Source organism: Bombina bombina, chromosome 8, assembly GCF_027579735.1.
Source record: "Bombina bombina isolate aBomBom1 chromosome 8, aBomBom1.pri, whole genome shotgun sequence".
NCBI classification, from domain to species: domain Eukaryota; kingdom Metazoa; phylum Chordata; class Amphibia; order Anura; family Bombinatoridae; genus Bombina; species Bombina bombina.
In genome coordinates this window covers 223,480,151-223,499,080 of record NC_069506.1, presented here as the reverse complement: position 1 = coordinate 223,499,080, position 18,930 = coordinate 223,480,151, and the positions used below count along the sequence as shown (strand labels likewise).

The 18,930-nt window shown below is 40.0% G+C and overlaps 1 protein-coding gene across 4 annotated transcripts in view; it reads left to right on the top strand.

Annotated features, from left to right (window-relative positions):
* The window catches only part of LOC128638943 (guanylate-binding protein 1), a 163,832-nt gene that overhangs the window by 33,411 nt on the left and 111,491 nt on the right, over positions 1–18,930 (top strand). Inside the window, exon 1 of one of the 4 annotated variants that reach the window (XM_053691075.1) lies at positions 1,194–1,653. The exons of 2 other annotated variants lie outside the window; for them this stretch is intronic. In XM_053691075.1, coding sequence (XP_053547050.1) covers positions 1,632–1,653 — 22 coding nt within the window. In that variant the 5' untranslated portion in view covers positions 1,194–1,631. Of the gene's footprint in view, positions 1–1,193; positions 1,654–18,538; positions 18,722–18,930 lie in introns of those variants that run through there. One more of the 4 variants, XM_053691074.1, reaches the window with a different exon arrangement.

The following is an 18,930-nucleotide window of genomic DNA, read 5'->3' as shown; positions in this document are numbered from 1 at the left end:
GCTAATTTTGGAAAAAAATGGTTTGGAAATAGCAAGTGCTACTTGTATTTATTGCCCTATAACTTGCACAAAAAGCAAAGAACATGTAAACATTGGGTATTTCTAAACTCAGGACAAAATTTAGAAACTATTTAGCATGGGTGTTTTTTGGGGGTTGTAGATATGTAACAGATTTTGGGGGTCAAAGTTAGAAAAAGTGTGTTTTTTTCCATTTTTCCTCATATTTTATAATTTTTTTTATAGTAAATTATAAGATATGATGAAAATAATGGTATCTTTAGAAAGTCCATTTAAAGGTGAGAAAAACGGTATATAATATGTGTGGGTACAGTAAATGAGTAAGAAGAAAATTACAGCTAAACACAAACACCGCAAACATGTAAAAATAGCCTTGGTCCCAAATGGACAGAAAATGGAAAAGTGCTGTGGTCATTAAGGGGTTAAAGGGGAGAGAATTGTGGTTCCCCCGGAGCTCAGGAAAGAAATAATAAGAAAACTGCATATAGGGCATTTTGGAATAGCCTTGTGTAAACAACGTGCTAGGGATCTCTTATATTGGCCTGGAATTAATTCACAGATTGAAGACATGGTCAATAGTTGTGCAACATGTCAAGAAAATCAAAGAGCAAACCAAAAAGAGCCAATGGTAACAAGAGTACAGCCAGAGAGAGCTTGGCAAAGAATTGCATCAGACCTATTTACATGGAACCATAACAACTATCTTATAATGGTAGACTACTACAGTCGTTACTTTGAAATAGTTCAACTAAGAGACACTAAGTCTAGTGCAGTAATAAATGTCATTAAATCTGTCTTGGCAAGACATGGCATATGTGATGAGTTAATATCAGATAATGGTCCTCAGTACTCCTCAATATAATTTGCAAACTTTGCAAAAGAATGGGGTTTCAAACACACATTGTCCAGTCCACATTACCCACAGTCAAATGGCTTAGCTGAAAAATATGTACAAATTGCAAAGAACATTTTGGAAAAAGCAGCCCAAACTAATCAAGATCCATACCTGTGTATTCTAAACTACCGTAACACCCCAATAGATGGAATTGCATCACCTTCACAATTACTAATGAGTAGACGTTTGAAATCAGTTTTGCCTTCAACACCTACACAACTTGCCTCCAAAGTACAGAATCCTGCAATAGTTAAACAGCGAGTGGAAACATTAAAAAACAGGCAGAAACAGTACTATGATCGTGGGTCTAAATTTCTAAAACCTTGTGAGCTTGGCGATAGGGTAAGGATGCAAAATTTAGAAGGAAGGTGGAAACCTGCAGTGGTAACCAAAGTAACAAGTGCACCACGCTCATACATTGTCCGCACCGAGAATGGCAAAGATTACCGGCGCAACAGAGTACATCTGCGTCATAACAGAGGTACAAATACAGGAGTTACAAATATTCCAGATGCAGTGCTTCATGTACCACCAAGGATGTCACATAGTGATATAAATGAGACTTTAAGCTCAACTGATGCTTCACATGTGGACATACAGGAGGGACAATTACTGAGTACAACACCAACCGCACAACTCTCTGATCACAGCTCCAATGTGATTCTTCCTAGCACAACAGAAACAGCACAAGTTGAACCACCCAGTAGATTCTCAAGATATGGATGGAGAATCAAGCCAAAGTATTGGGAAGACTATGACACTACATAACTGTGTGCTTTGTTTGTTTGTTTTTGTGCTTGTTTTTTTTGTTTTTTTTACATTTATATTCCTTTATATCCAATATATATTGTTTTATTTTTTATTTATTTTTAAGAAGGGAGATGTAATGAATATATCATAATGGTTTGTCCCAGTTGTTGCTGTTTATATTTGCTGCAGTTCATATATTCTAACACTAGGGACAAGCATGAGGTATAACAGTGAAATGGGTGTGTTATCTTCAGTTAATAAAAAGTTCTTGAAGTTGAACAATGGTGCCTTAATGAGTTCTGTGCATTCTATAACAGGAGATCTTTACACTAATAACCTTGACGTTTCTTTTGAGATATTTTCCCATACTGGGGTTATGTTAGGGCACAGCCACCAAATATGTGCCATATGGCCAGTATAATTTTGACATCTCCAACAGATTTCAGAAACATCACTAAATATTCTCCTACAGCGCGATGGGGTAAGATACCATCTGCGCAGTATTTTCATGTTTAATTCAAGGAATTTACTAGATGTGGCTGATTTCTTGATGGCTGTGAATATTTTAGAAGCGTCAAAGTGTGAGATCTGCATTCCTAATTCTTCCCCCCATTTATTAATGAAAGGAGGTATATGGCCTGTTTCAGTAATGCTTTAATAGCAGATAATGCGTGTTTTTTAGGAGATGTTTTAAGGCATAGTGACTCAAAGACTGTGAGGGGTCTTAGCATATCACTTTTGTGTGGGTGGCCTGATAAATAATTGTAGCACTGCATGTAAAAATACCAGTTTCTAAAACAATTGAAACCCTTTTCAATTAGGTCAACTCTAGAGTGTAATTGGGTTTCATTCCCCAGGTGACATATCATCAACACCCTGTCCGGCTGTGTGTCATGTTTTATCATAGCTAAGAGACCCGGGGTAAATTCTTTGTTGGAGATAAAAGAAGTAAGAGGGGAGTATATAGAGGAAATGTTAGGAAATTCCATGAGAATTCTATCTCATATCGATATGGTTTCCTGTACTGTATGTGTAAGGTGAGCCTGTGATGATCTTATAAATGACGGTGTCCAGCACCTTGTACCTAAGTGTGAGCATCTTGCTATGTCATGTTCTAGGCGCACCCAAATTTTAAAGTTGACACTAATGTACCAGTCAGCTATTCTCTGTAAATGCATGGCCTTCCAATATGAAACTAGGTCAGGGACTCCAAGCCCCCCATTATCTATCTTCTGATACATGTCCTTCCTATTTATCTGCGCATGGCGCTTATTCCATATAAAGTCAAACATTTTTCAATCAATGGATATTTTAAGAACTGGGTCTGTTTTCTCTCTGTACCTTTGTAACCCCTCCTGATTGCAATCTAGTTTTAAAAACCACCCCTACACAGGTGTTACAAAATGGGCTGGCATATAAGATGACATTTCTTACTGAAAAAGAAATTCAAGAGAAGAAATTCACTGAAAATAGCATGACAGTAAAGAGGTGATTTTAATATCTGCTGTATCTGATTCATGACAGTTTAATTGTTTAATGTTAGGTGGGCTATCTCTATTAGCTATTTGCTTAAGATTATATTGAATTAAACATCAATCAAATTTTAAAATCCTTGTCTAAAATATTACACAGTGTGTAGCCTAATGTCAGCATCAATGTTTATCTTTAATACTAATTTCACATATACATACTTTCAAAGTATAATACTAAATGTAACAAATGGCACTTACATGTTCTGATGAGTGATCAATGACACAAGTATCGGGCAATTTCATTAGTGATAGTTTAAAATGTATATTTGAATCAGATTGGCTGATGTCATAAATCATGTGATTATGCATATATGAGAGCTCAATTCTATTGGCTGATTGGAACAGCCTATAGGATGAGAGCTGCTTAAATCCTATTGGCGATTGGAACAACCAATAGGATTTTAGCGGCTCTAATCCTATTGGCTGATTGGAACCTTTCAGCCAATAGGAATGTAAGGGATGCCATCTTGGATGATGTCACTTCTTGGATGATGATGTCACTTGCATTCAAGATCCAGTTTACGGCAGAGACCGTATTGAAGAGGAGCTCCTCGTCGGATGTTTTCAGGATGGATCCACTCTGCGCCGGATGTCTTCAGGATGGACCCGCTCCTCGCTGGATGGATGAAGATAGAAGAGGTCGCATGGATGAAGACTTTGCGGGCTGGATGAAGATCAAAGAGGCCGCTTGGATGAAGACTTCTTGCCAGCTGGATGGATTATTCAAGCAGAACTTCAAGAACTGTAAGTCGATCGTCGGGGGTTAGTTTATTTAAGTTTTTTTTGGGTGGGCACGGAACATCCTTCCTGCACGACGACTAGACGACGAATGAAGGTTCCTTTAAGTGATGTCATCCAAGATGGAGTCTCTCAAATTCCGATTGGCTGATAGGATTCTATCAGCCAATCGGAATTAAGGTTGGAAAAATCCGATTGGCTGATTGAATCTGCCAATCAGATTCAAGTTCAATCCGATTGACTGATCCAATCAGCCAATCAGATTGAGCTCACATTCTATTAGCTGTTCCGATCAGCCAATAGAATGCGAGCTCAATCTGATTGGCTGATTGGATCAGCCAATCCGATTGAACTTGAATCTGATTGGCTGATTCAATCAGCCAATCAGATTTTTACTACCTTAATTCCGATTGGCTGATAGAATCCTATCAGCCAATTGGAATTCAGGGGATGCCATCTTGGATGACATCACTTAAAGGAACCTTCATTTGTCGGGTAGTCGTCGTTGAAGAAGGATGTTCCGCGACGGAGGTCTTGAAGATGGAGCCACTCCTCGTCGGATGGATGAAGATAGAAGATGCTGCTTGGATGAAGATGTCTGCCGGTCCGTATGTTCTCTTCTGCCAGGATAGGATGAAGACTTCTGTCGCTCCGGATGTATTCTTTTGGTCCATCGGTGCCCGGCTGGATGATGACGACTCAAGGTAGGGAGATCTTCAGGGGGGTAGTGTTAGGTTTATTTAAGGGGGGTTTGGGTTAGAGTAGGGGTATGTGGGTGGTGGGTTGTAATGTTGGGGGGTGGTATTGTGTTTTTTTTTACAGGCAAAAGAGCTGATTTCTTTGGGGCATGCCCCGCAAAAAGCCCTTTTAAGGGCTGGTAAGGTAATAGAGCTGTTAACTTTTTTAATTTAGATTAGGGTAGGGAATTTTTTTTATTTTGGGGGGCTTTGTTATTTTTTTAGGGGGCTTAGGGTAGGTGTAATTAGCTTAAAATTCTTGTAATCTTTTTTTATTTTTTGTAATTTAGTGTTTGGTTTTTTGTAATTTATTTTAGTTTATTTAATTGTATGTAATTGTAGTTAATTTATTTAATTAATTTATTGATAGTGTAGTGTTAGGTTTAATTGTAACTTAGGTTAGGATTTATTTTACAGGTAATTTTGTAATTATTTTAACTAGGTAGCTATTAAATAGTAAATAACTATTTAATAGCTATTGTACCTAGTTAAAATAAATACAAAGTTGCCTGTAAAATAAATATAAATCCTAAAATAGCTACAATATAATTATTCGTTATATTGTAGCTATATTAGGGTTTATTTTACAGGTAAGTATTTAGTTTTAAATAGGAATACTTTAGTTAATAATATTTAATTTATTTCGTTAGAATAAAATTATATTTAACTTAGGGGGGTGTTAGGGTAAGGGTTAGACTTAGCTTTAGGGGTTAATACATTTATTAGAGTAGCGGCGATGTCCGGTCGGCAGATTAGGGGTTAATACTTGAAGTTAGGTGGCGGCGATGTTAGTGAGGACAGATTAGGGGTTAATACTATTTATTATAGGGTTTGCGAGGCAGGAGTGCGGCGGTTTAGGGGTTAATACATTTATTAGAGTGGCGGCGAGGTCTGGTCGGCAGATTAGGGGTTAATAAGTGTAGGTAAGGTAGCGGCGATGTTGGGGGGGCAGATTAGGGGTTAATAAATATTATGTAGGTGTCTGCGATGTTAGGGGCAGCATATTAGGGTTCATAGGTATAATGTAGGTGGCGGCGGTGTGCGGTCGGCAGATTAGGGGTTAAAAATGTTTATTATAGTGGCGGCGATGTTGGGGGCCCTCGGTTTAGGGGTACATAGGTAGTTTATGGGTGTTAGTGTACTTTAGAGCACAGTAGTTAAGAGCTTTATAAACCGGCGTTAGCCCATAAAGCTCTTAACTACTGACTTTTTCCTGCGGATGGAGTCTTGTCGGTAGAGGGTCTACCGCTCACTTCAGCCAAGACTCTAAATACCGGCGTTAGGAAGATCCCATTGAAAAGATAGGATACGCGATTGGCGTAAGGGGATCTGCAGTATGGAAAAGCTTGGAAGTGAGCATTAGACCCTTTCCTGCCTGACTCTAAATACCAGCGGGCGGTAAAAAGCAGCGTTAGGAGCCCTTAAAGCTGCTTTTGACGGCTAACGCCAAACTCTAAATCTAGGCGTTAGTTTTTATTTTTTTGTAATTAAGTAATTTTTTTTTTTTTTAACATTTTTTATTGAGGTTTTCAAAAGATACAAGAAATTGTGAGACTTTAACATTCCAAAAGAACAATTGTTGTTAGAACATCCACGGGAGTTGCACTTCCATTCACATATAAGTAGTGAGTATTAAATCTATATAAAATACAAGTAGTGCTATGGTGATACCAAGTAGTGGAGTGTGCTACATGAGTAGGTTTTAATATAGATACATTGGGGGATGTCCTCTGATAGAGCTAAGTCTGTGTAGATGAGACCTCATTTTCTATAATATACAATCCGTTATGGGGATTATATAATATCATATAGTGTTAAGTATTAGGTATAAAGTTAGGGAAGATCAGCAGTCCAGAGCTGCTTTAAGTTGGGGAGTGGGAGGGCGGGCGTTCTATTTGGTGATATAAATAATAAGTAGATAGGCAGATAGTATTGAGCTCCTAATAAGAGGGATATAACTGTAGACTAAATGCATATAACTATTGTAGGCAAGGTATGTCTATAAGTAGAGTACAATATAAAACTGGGAAAAAATCAGTAAATCATTCTTAGGTCTTTTGTTTAACCTAGAGTGTGTGGGCTAAAATGAGATATATAAAGCTCAATAGATGGAGATTAGACAACAAGTGATAAGGAAGCTAGCTACTTATTTGGGTATTCAGGATAGTGTCTAGAGTACTATGGTGGGCCATTACCCTTTGAGTCAAATACGTAAAGAGTAGCTCCAGAGCCTTCACAGTGTGCTGTCAGTTAAACCTTAAAAGGAGGTTACTCTAAGCCATTGTGAGCTAGCTTACCATACAATATAAATAGATTAAGGATAGTTATAAGACCCTATTAGCTGTTTTCATACTGTTTTCAGCCTAGTAAATTTGACTATAACAAGAGCTATGTCAGTGAGCTAGAGGTTATACTATTCTATGGATTAGTAGGAGATAGATAATCCTACGTGCATTAGCCAGAGCCCATATATTCATATAATTGTAGTAGATAAGGTATTATATTAACATTAAAGGAACACTCAATCAAAATTAAACTTTCATTATTCAGATAGAGCATGCAATTTTAAACAACTTTCCAATTTACTGCTATTAACTAAATGTGAACAGTCTTTTTATATTTAAACATTTTGAGTCACCAGCTCCTACTGAGCATGTGCAAGAATAAGTGTGTATGCATTTGTGAATGGCTAATGGCTGTCACATGGTACAGGGGGAGTGGAAAGATACATAACTTTTAAAATTGTCAGAAAAAAATCTACTACTCATTTGAAGTTCAGACTAAGTGCTATTGCATTGTCTTGTTATCTTACAGTTGTTGATTATGCAAATCTACTGTGTTGACTGGTCTTTTAACATGAGGACAAAATGAAATAGGACTGGGAGAAAGTAGGCAGATCAATATATATGAGTAGCCCTATTGCGAATTGGTAACTGGACATTTAAAAGGAATTTATAATGGACTATTATACGTTAGCCCCCTATATGACCTATACGGTTAAAACAGTCACGATACTTTAAACATTTTCATCAGGTCAAATTTGACTGTGGTAAGGTCTAACTTAGTGGGTAAAGGTTTATTTTTAGGTTTTTTTTTCCCACTGTATGGATTGGCTAGAAATAACTAAATGTGCACAGTGTGTATGACCAATATAGTTCACCCAGTTAGCAAAATAAAATCTCTTATCTTAAACTATAAGCGCATGAAATAATACTGCATAGTATGAGGACACCTCGCAAGACTTAAACATGAGAAGTGGCTACAACATCTCTACCATGTATTGTCAATCATGCATTGTAGAAGAGGCTATAATGGGTTACTGTGAGGTACCTCCTAGTGTGACAGACATAGTAGAGACATTTATCAAACCTTATTAGCTGTTTTCAACCAATCAAAGTGGACTTTAACAGAATCTGCCTTAGTGATCAAGAGGCCATTCCACTATGTAAATTAGTAAGATATAGTTAGATGTGCTTGCGTTATATATGATTCATGTATAGACAGAAACATGAAAGAACAAACATAAAGAATTGTTAGCTGAGCGTAAAAGTGAACTTGCATTTCTCTATTGCCCATGAACATGAACCAATATATACTTATAATGTATACAGTTTTGTAGAACCTGTGTGTGAAAAATTTGCTAAACTATTAACAATAGGGATTGTGAAAACATTCTAAAAAGAGATGAACAGAAAAAACTGGTTGTAACAGTCACAAGGGATTTTGGAGGTTCAAAGTATCAACCTAGTTCGTTGTCTTACGGTATGTCCCTCTTCTCTGTGCGCCCTGTCAAGGGCCAAGGAAAAGTCTGGTAAATACAGGTGCATGTAATTGGATCTGGTATAAGAACTGTCTATGGCATACTTAGAAGGTCCCATATTAACCAATTCCACACTTATCAAGGGTGTATTGTGGTATCGCAGCTTCCACTATGCCCCTGGCACTCTGTAGGTCCACTGCGGTACACTGAGGTACAGGTTGTTGGCTCCCTCAAGGGAATAACTCACCCGGGCTAGAGATACTCTTAAGAGAATTCCTGAGGATGTTTCTGATACACAAGCTTGGGCAAGAGGTGAAACAGGAATCTGTAAGCTCCTATAAGTTCTCAATGTTGGGAGCGTGGGAGACATGTCTGAGTCAGCCTCCATCTGCTTACGAGAAGTCCATTTACCCTGCTCCAGGAGATCAGCTGCATCCTCAGAAGTAAGGATCATGGAGGAGCTGGAGGCGTACAGCGTTACTCTCTGTGTCGTAGCGAGGTGTCCTTCAGTATGCGGTTGTGCCGCGGGAGATGGTACTTCTCATGACCTCTCTACAAGAGTCTCTGCGTGTGTGGCTTGGAAGCTGAGATCACCCTCATCCACGTTTGGCAAGCGGACACTGGCGGCAAGCTGTCCAAATCTCAAATCCATCAGCCGCCCCAGATCTTCTAGAAGCGCCACTGCTGCAATCAGATCTTCCACCATAGCCTCCTGTGTCCAGAGTGCGGCTAGGTAAGAGGGACATAGAAGAGGCTGAAAGTAGAAAGGCTATATAGCTGAGTAAAGCCTCAGGTCTAATCTCTCCCAGAATGTGAGAGCAGGAAAAATGCGGGTATTCACGTGGTAGGCCTCTATTCAGTGTCCATCAGCTGAAAATCCCCCATTGAAGCTGTTGTACGGCAAAAAAGAAGTATATTCCTGCAGTGAAAAGCTTCAGAAAGCCATAGATATTATTGCTTGGAGTGGGTTATGAGTAATTCCCAAGATAAATATTGGATTAAGATGCCCTCTTACGGAGCTTTAAAATTTCCAGACCGTCATGGCTGCAGGTTGGCCACGCCGTAACTAAGTAATTTTTAATTGTAGATTTAAATAATTTGAGTAGGGTTAGGTTTTTAAATATGTAATATAGTTAATTTAATTGGTAGTTTAATGTAATTTTAGTATAATAGTTAGGGTAGGTTAATTCATAGTTTAGAATTAGTTTCTTTTAATTCTACAGGTAAGTTTAAATTTATTATAAGATAGGGATGTTGTCATTTTAATGTAAAGTTAACGGGTTGTTAGGTTAAGGGGTTAATAGCTTAATTTAGTTTATGGCGATGTGGGGGGCTGGTGGTTTAGTGGTTAATAGGTTTAGTTAGTGGTAGTGATGTGAGAGGCCAGGGGTTTAGGGGTTAATACTTTTATTTAGTTGCGGCGGTAGGCGAGCGGCGGGATAGGAGTTAATAACTTTATTTAGGTTGCGGCGTGGTCCGGGAGCGGCGGAATAGGGGTTAATAACATTATGTAGGTGGCAGCGATGTCGGAGCGGCAGATTAGGGATGTTTAGACTCGGTGCTTATGTTAGGGTGTTAGGTGTAAATGTAACTGCTTTTCTACCATAGAAATCAATGGGAAATCTGGCAGCATCGAACATAAGCTTTCGCTGCTTTCAGACTCCCATTGATTCCTATGCCATCAGCGGCCTCCTGGGTGGCGGATTGAAAACCAGGTATGCTGGGCCGCAATATCCGCGAGCATACCGGTTAACTATGTATTTGATAACATTGAAAAAGTGTTGAATGGTGTCGAATGTGTATTCGAAGACCGGCGGATCGTATGTTATGTCACAGATTTCAACTTTTGCCGGTCTGTAGGCTTTGATAACTAGGTTGAATCAAGCTCGCCACAATTACGCTGCAGAATTCCAGCGTATTTGCGGTTGATGGCTTGATAACTATCTCCTTTAATATATTAGTGCACCACATGTGGAGCAATAATATTGTTTGAGTTAGAAAGAATATACATTTTAATAAAGTTTCTAATTTACTTTTATTATGTAATATGCTTCATTCTCTTGCAGCATCGAACATAAGCTTTCTGTGTTTTCAGACTCCCATTGATTTCTATTTCATCCGCGGCCTCAAGGGTGGCGGTTTGAAAACTAGGTACGCTGGGTCGGAATAGACGCGAGCATACCTGTTATATGTTTGATAAATTGGGAAAAGGTTCAAATAGAGTCGAATGTGAATTTGAAACATCTGTAATGAAGCACGCATCGATCTGCGTCAGATTGAGATGTCAGGACCGTATATTTCATCACATATTTCAAAATTTGAGGTTTTTGTTAACTACGGCGGATCAATCTCGTGTCAAATACGACGCGGGATTCCAGCGTATTATCAGTTGACGCTTTGATAAATATCCCCCTATGTCAAAATATAAACAGTGTCTAAACCAATTTCTCCTCTTTGGAAAATTAATTTGTTTTTTTACAAGCTTTACAGGTTTCTCTTTTTGAACCTGCATTCTTTAGACATTTAGCTTCTGTCTTGGAAGTTTTTGTTGCTTTTTGAAATATCTTCTGCTGGAAGACTTGGATTTGTTTTTTTACCTAAAGGTATTTTTCAGATATCTTTAATCAGGAGAGATGGTCTCTTAATTAAGATTTTGTAAGAGCATAAGAGCAAATTACAAAGTTTTTTTTTAAATAACCCTTTCATTTATTTGCCCTTGGTCCATGTAAAAGTCAGAGGGCCACATCAGTTTCTTTAGTTTTTTGGCTTGATATCCTGATTACCAAGGTTTACTTGGAGATGGGACAGTTTTTTCCAAAATGCATTATTGCCCCTTTTTCTAGATCAGTTTCCTCTCCTTGGATTTTCAAGAATGAGGATAATATTGAATACATTTGCAAGGCACCAACATACGTTCTTTTAATTCTACTACTTTGATGTGATTGGTAGGAAAGTCCTTCAGGCAGCAGTGTCTGGAAATTAGGTGCCTGTCTTAAAAAAATTTGTCCCGCCCAATTGCGTGTGAACTTTACAGCTTGGGTATTGGTTTTCAGGAGTAATGGCTTGCAGACTCTCACCACCTTATAAAAAAAAAAACAAGCAATAATTTTGTTTTTTAACAAAATTTTTAGCAATTTTAAACTCTAATATAATGCAGACTGTTGTTGCATTATACTACTAAATAAACTATAGACTGTACACAAACAATGTTTAAAAATTGTGAGTTTATTCATTTTTTCATTAGGTTTAAAGTACAAAACTTACAGGCTCACAAACTAGTGGGCCCCGTAAACGGGGGAACATAGTGGGAGGGGCCCTTTGACCGGATGGGAGGAGGAGGCCCCAGTGTTGTAGGAGGAGAAAAGAGGAAGTAGTTGGATGTGAAGGGCGTGGTGAGGCCAGTAAAGTTTCTTACCTGGTCACGGAAGGAGCTCTTGAAGATTTTTTAAAGCAGAAAGAAGTTTTTTCTGTTTGCTTGTACCTGCCCTGCAGCTGGAGCCCCTAAGGTAATTGTGTGTTCCTTCTAGTTGTGAAGGTGAATGCACATTAGGGGTTTTATCCCCCTCCTTTAAGATATTTGAGCAGGGTAACTTATAACTATTGATTTATGGATTTTTTGTGGCTGTGTATGCAGGGAAAGATTTTCCCTCTCCTGCATAAGAGTGTAGTGTAAGGTTAATTCAGTCTGTTTATTGCTTTACAGGCAAGGGGATCAATTTTGAAGACTTTGATAGCGCTACAAGTGCTGCTTGCAAGTCGAGTATGCTAACGGCAATAGTGGATGGGGAGAGCTCCTTCATTAAGATATATGGCTTTTTGGGATCTGGGTAGGGGTCCGGGTCTGAGGGTCTGCAGCGCAAGCCTTTGCCACTTTAGAGAGACCGTTCTTTCTTTCCCACGCATCTGTTGGAGTTGCAGGCTGGGAGCGGTAAAGGAATTTGTTTGTTTTACCCCTCTCTATATAACAAATATACCTCACAGGCAGAGAGGTTATTGTACATTCAGCCTTTTATGGCCTGCTAGACCAAAGGGTTATTTTATATGTTTTAATTTTGCCGTTATGGCTCTTCAGAGTTCGTGCTTTTCTTTTCCCACACATCTGTTGGGTTGCAGCCTGAGAGCGGTAAGCGGTTGTTTTTGTACTTTGTAGTTCTACTGGGTTCCCACGTGGTAGAGGCAGTCAGGGGAAAAAGACCGCGGGTGTGATTGGCAGTGGGGTTCCTTTGTGCTTAGTCCTATGAACGATGGAAGCGGGTAGCCGAGCACACAAAGTTTGGATATATTATTAATACGCTGGCCATATGCCTATCTGGAGCTGCAGCGCTTTTGCTAATATGGGGTTGGCACCCGCTCCTTCTTTATGTCATGCAGTTCCGTTTAGCAATTGCGAATTATGTTATAATCTTTGTCTGTAGAGTTCCTGGTATGTCCTGAATTTCGGGTTTTTTGTTTCCAGCGCTTTGGGTACATGTCAATTACATTTCCATGTGGTGTACTGACTTTTAGTTTGTACTTTTTGTGTTTAAAACTGCTCCTATAATTGTGTAGGTAGGTATGTATAGTGGGGGGATGTTCTTTACACTGGGGCTTAGTTCTGTAATATTTTACTATTTATAAAGGGAATCTTACACCTGCACATTAATAGAGTACACGTTTATATGTTGTAGTTGTCGCTAAAGGGAGACCCTATTGTTGTACAGCGAACGCTGGGTTAACTTTCCCGCCACTCACTTATCATGTATTTGTTTGTTAGTATTCATTATCATGGGGGGATGGTTTACACTCCTTGCTCTGCCTTAAGAGCTTTGATTGGTTTTGCTCTTATTTCCTAGGATCCCTTTGTTTTGTCTGCCATCTAGTGGCAGTTAACTGTATTTGGCACCTAATTTTCTTAAGGTGCAGTCCAGTCTAAGTGAAACTTTCATGATTCAGAGGGGGAAGAAAAATAAAATCAACTTTCTAATTGACTTTTATCATTCTTTTTGCTTTATCCCCTTGGTGGTGTTTTTTGGAAAACTAAGCTTAACTAGGCTCAAACTGAATTCTGAACTGTTGGTAACCGCCTCTTAGCTTGGAGCATTGTAAAAAAATGTTCAGTTAGACAGTACTTGTTCGTGTGTGTCATAGGTATTACATTGTGCTCACTCCAGGGGAGTTGTTTAGGAGTCTTCAATGATTGGCTAATTTGCATGTCTCTCAAAGCAATGACGGATGGTTGCTCTTATTTCCTAGGCTCCTTTTGTTTGGTTAACTGTATTTTGCAGCAATTAATTTTGAACAACTTTTTAATTAATTTATCAAGAAATGTGCTTGTTCTCTTGTTGGTATTTTTGAAAGCTAAACCTGGGGAGGATCAAACTGATTTCTGAACTGTTGGTAACCGCCTGTTAGCTCAGAGCATTTTGACATTGTCACAGCTAGACAGTGCTAGTTCATGTGGTCATATAAATAACATTGTGCTCACTCCCATGGAATTATTTAGGAGTCTGCACGGATTGGCTAAACTGCATGTCTGTCAAAGCACTGTGATAAGGGAGCAGTCTGCAGTGGCTTTGATTCAAGGTAATCACTAAGAACACATCTTAATATAACTGTGTTGGTTATGCAAATCTGGGGAACTAGTAAGGGATTATCTAGTTGTTTTTGTTTTTAAATAACGAAAATCAAGGTGTAGTCTGTCCAGTTAAGTCTTTTACATGTTTTGTTGCCTATGGAGGATATATATTATCTGCGTATGTGATGTCATACATATATTCCTATAATTTATAGTATTTAATAGACACATTGTATATGTGGTCATTACCATTATTTCTTGTTGGAAACATCCTTCTCTAAGGATGTCTACTTTTATTTCTCTGAATGATTTATGTCATGATATACGGTTGTATGGGAACTCAGATCTTGCATTGCAACCGCTATGATTTTACGGTTTTGGGATCAATAATTTAATTGTATTCTCTCTGGTTAGGAGATTGCCAGGTCTGGGTCCGATCCTATTGGTGGTATTTCCCATACTTTTTTATCTGGAAGGGACAGTTTACTCAATGTGTTTTTTCCACCTATAATTTCTTCCTAATGATCCACTCTGCCTAATGGAATGTATTGAATTTTACAAGTATTTTCATTACCCTTATATTGGCAGAGGTAAATGGGTATTTCCCCTGTGGTACCCCAACCCGGCCTTAAAGTTTTGGCATCAAGTCCAAGCTGTGATAACAATAGCTGGTAGTGGACATTACACTCCCAGTGGGGTATAGAAGAGATGAGGTAATAAATGTTAGTGTCACATTGTTCTTCACAAGTATTGGTGATTAGTTTATGGACAGATATATAAGTTAAAGTAGCAGGTATATGTACACAATGTAATAAAGTAATGAGATCTGATTATACCTACAAGCAACCCATTTTGTTAGGTTATGGCTTTAATACATGGAATCAGCTGGTCCATGTACGCAAATAAGCCCTAATGGAGCAAATTGAATATTTTAATAATGTGCGGCTTTCTGTTTGCCTGGCCTGCCAATACCCTTGCCTGCTTACGCATCAGGGGTAATTTTATAGAATGGCTGATGATTGTGGGGGTACCTAGCATTTGATAAGCCGGTATGTCTAGTTGAAGCCGAGTTTAAACAGCCTCATCATTTTATCAGTCTTTAAAAGGATGTCAAACGGTGACTTAGTTTGGGTTTTTTAATCCTTATTCTAACGGGTCTGCAATAACTCAGATGCCCAGTTTTCTTGGGAGGGGTGGGGCTGAGTGGCTGAAGGGTAGGCGTGGGTGCGGTTTTGAGTGTGCACCTGAATGACCAGCAAAATGAAAGAAGGTAGGATTGGTAATGATTTGGTTTTCTTGAGTTATTACAGTGCTGGGGGCCACGTTTGGATGGGCAGATTCTTTTAAAAAACGGGTCAGTGCTGTCCACACTGACAACAAGGGGGTGGTATCAGCAGTTGACATATTATCTGCCCCTCGCCCCTAATCCCACGGTCATTGAATGTTTTGAGGGCATTCGGGTTGCAATGCCTGTGTTTCCATGCGTTGGTGGAAGCTAAACACATTCCTGGGGTTCATAAATCACTGGCCAATGCCTTGCGTGTTTTTCGATGGCATTGCTCCTGGGCAAACAGAGTGGGGAGAACATTCCCAGGGTGAATGGGTACCTTGGTATGGATGACCAGCCCACTTGATGAGGTCTTACATAGCGCAGAAACGTGGTCGGCCTATGAGAAAGTTTGAGCGAAACGGAAGGATTGTTTTCAGTTCGGAACTTTAGAGTTGGCGCAATGCATGTGTTTGTGGTTTTGTTTTTGCTTCAAAGGTTGTGGAGGATGGTACTCCTGTGGGGTGGTCAGCCATAATATTTAGCCCCATGGGGGGCTGGGTTATGGGGATGTGGTTGCCACGGTCTCGCAAGTGTTCATTTGCCTCGAGGATTTGTGCAGCCACTGAAGCTGCTGTATTGGTTTTGGTGTCTTCTTTGTTGGGGGTGTCTTATATTTGGGTGTTTAATTTGTTTATGGTTGTTCCGTTCATACGGTGGTAGGTCTGGTACACCTGTGGGTAGTGGGCCAATTTGTTCAATTATTGGGCCCGGCGTGCAGCTGCGTTTCTGAAGGAGGGCCTCCAACCAGGGTTTTTTGATAATAAGAGGCTATTGGAGGGTTTGGTGTACGGGGCCCCAGATGGGTGCGCGTGTTGCCGCTGGTGGTGGATTATGCTGAACTGTTCCAGTCTATGGGGTACTAGTGGTTCAGGTAGAGGTAATGATTTAGGTTGTTTGCCTCAGAGAAGCCTGGTGAGTAAGATTAAGGAGGCTCAGAGAGGTTTTTTGTGGGCTTGCCCAGGGTTTAACTGTCGTATTGTCTGCCATGTTACGAGATTGGTTGGAGGGCGGTATGGCTCCATTATAGACTTACAAGGAGGAGGAAGGTGAACAAGCATGGAGTAAAATGGGTAGTTGTGCATCAGTGATTTGGAGGATGCGGGTACTGATGAATTTTGTTTGCAGGTTGGAGTACACCTTAATCTTTTAGGTTTCCGGTTTTCTCTTGGGGCCACAAGAGAATTGGGTTTCCTTGGTGTGAGGGGTGGCTGGCTGGTCTGCCTGGCAGTCAATCCAGTCTTTAGCGGGTGCTAGTTCCCTCACGTTTGCAATTCGACTATGGCCATAAGTGAATGGGTTAACCTCCCCACGGGGTGGGAGAGCAGGTTAAGTAGCTCCTTGGACATGGGGTTCCTTGGAGCTGGAGGTTTTAAAGAAATAACTGACTTATTTAAGTCCAAGTGAATTTATATACGGTTGTGTTTTCCGTTGTGGGTTATTCCAGACAATTTTCCCGTCCCAACATTTTGGTGATTCACGCTGAGGGCAACGATCTAGTTTTCCTGCCACAAAAAAGAACTGGTTAGAAGGATTAAGAGGGATTTGTCGCGTTTACGGGAGTTATTTCCTGGATTGCTGATTGTGTGGTCCACAATGGTGCCATGATTACATTGGCGGGCGGCCTGGGATCAGAGTCGGTTGGAGAACAGCAGGCGTAAAATGGACAAGTTGGTCTCGGCATTTATGAAGAGAATTAATGGGGCAGTGGTCCATCATGAGTACTTAGAGGACGTGGGGAAGGGTGAGTTTTATTTACAGGATGGCGTTCACTTAAACAAATTTGGTTGACGGGATTTTTTATTCTGGCCATTCAAGAAAAACTTCAATTGATGATGTGAGGGGTGGCGGAACTGGGGAAGTGGTGACTTCCCAGTTTTTGGCGGTGTGCTAGCATCATCAATTTTCAGACCAAGGCAGAAAAACGGCTGGTTGTTAGCCTCCCTAAGGGGTGGGAGAGCTAGGTAATTTGCTTCTTGGGCACGGGGTCCCTTGGAGCTGGTTATAGGTTGGATGGAACGGACTTAGTGCCTTGCTAAGTCCAGTGGAGCAAAAAGACGGCCTGGTCTTGGATAAAGTATTAACCTTGGGTTGGTTAAAAGTTATGTAACGTGATGCTAGCGCAATAATAGTAATGAGGGGTACACGCAATAGGTGGGTTTGTGTATTATTGCACTTTGTTATTTATGATGTTATTTAAGTTTATGTTAAGTTAATAAACAGGCTATGGCCAGAATTTTATACCACGATTATGTGTCTGTCTTACTTTGTTAAATGTTAAGTTAATTATTACGTGCTTATGAGGGCCGGTTAATAGACGACTCAGAAGGTCATAGTGGGCCCCGTAAACGGGGGAACATAGTGGGAGGGGCCCTTTGACCGGATGGGAGGAGGAGGCCCCAGTGTTGTAGGAGGAGAAAAGAGGAAGTAGTTGGATGTGAAGGGCGTGGTGAGGCCAGTAAAGTTTCTTACCTGGTCACGGAAGGAGCTCTTGAAGATTTTTTCCCTCCCTCCCCTTTTTTCTTTTTCTTTCTTGTTTTGTAGAAAGGTCACTGCTTTTGGGGGGCGGTGTGCTAGCATCATCAATTTTCAGACCAAGGCAGAAAAACGGCTGGTTGTTAGCCTCCCCAAGGGGTGGGAGAGCTAGGTAATTTGCTTCTTGGGCACGGGGTCCCTTGGAGCTGGTTATAGGTTGGATGGAACGGACTTAGTGCCTTGCTAAGTCCAGTGGAGCAAAAAGACGGCCTGGTCTTGGATAAAGTATTAACCTTGGGTTGGTTAAAAGTTATGTAACGTGATGCTAGCGCAATAATAGTAATGAGGGGTACACGCAATAGGTGGGTTTGTGTATTATTGCACTTTGTTATTTATGATGTTATTTAAGTTTATGTTAAGTTAATAAACAGGCTATGGCCAGAATTTTATACCACGATTATGTGTCTGTCTTACTTTGTTAAATGTTAAGTTAATTATTACGTGCTTATGGGGGCCGGTTAATAGACGACTCAGAAGGTCATTCTCTCCAAACAGAAAACTTATCTCTCAATGCAGTCAGCCTAAAGCCTGTCAAATTCCAGATGTCTTCACACAGCACTGCCTGTGTTTATAAATAGCTTCCTTGGATAAAAGGGCTAAGGAGGCCCTATTAGGAGAGCAGAGAAGAATCCTCTCTTTCTAAATAGAACTACAAACTAAGCAGACAGATACTTCTCTACCACACACTGACTGATACTACACAGTTAAACATGTGTTGTCTGTTTTGAAAACTGAGCTGTATTGGTCAATGAGTAGAGGAGAAGCATCTGTAAATGTGCAGTCTGTTTTTAATATTGTGCAGTTTCAGTCAGTGTGTGGAGGAAGACACACAGGGATAGATTACAAGTGGTGCACTAATGTTAGTGTGGGACAGGGTAAGTAATATTGCAACCATGCTAGCTAGTGCAGGATATTACAAGTATATATATATATACATATATATAAAACACAGGAATGGACTGCACTCACAGACTGGACTGGGAACACATCATAAGCCACTGTAAGCTCCACAGCCCTGAACACTTACAGACAGCTGCACAGTTCCCAGCAACCCTGGCAGTTAACCCTTGAGCAGCCTGGGTGA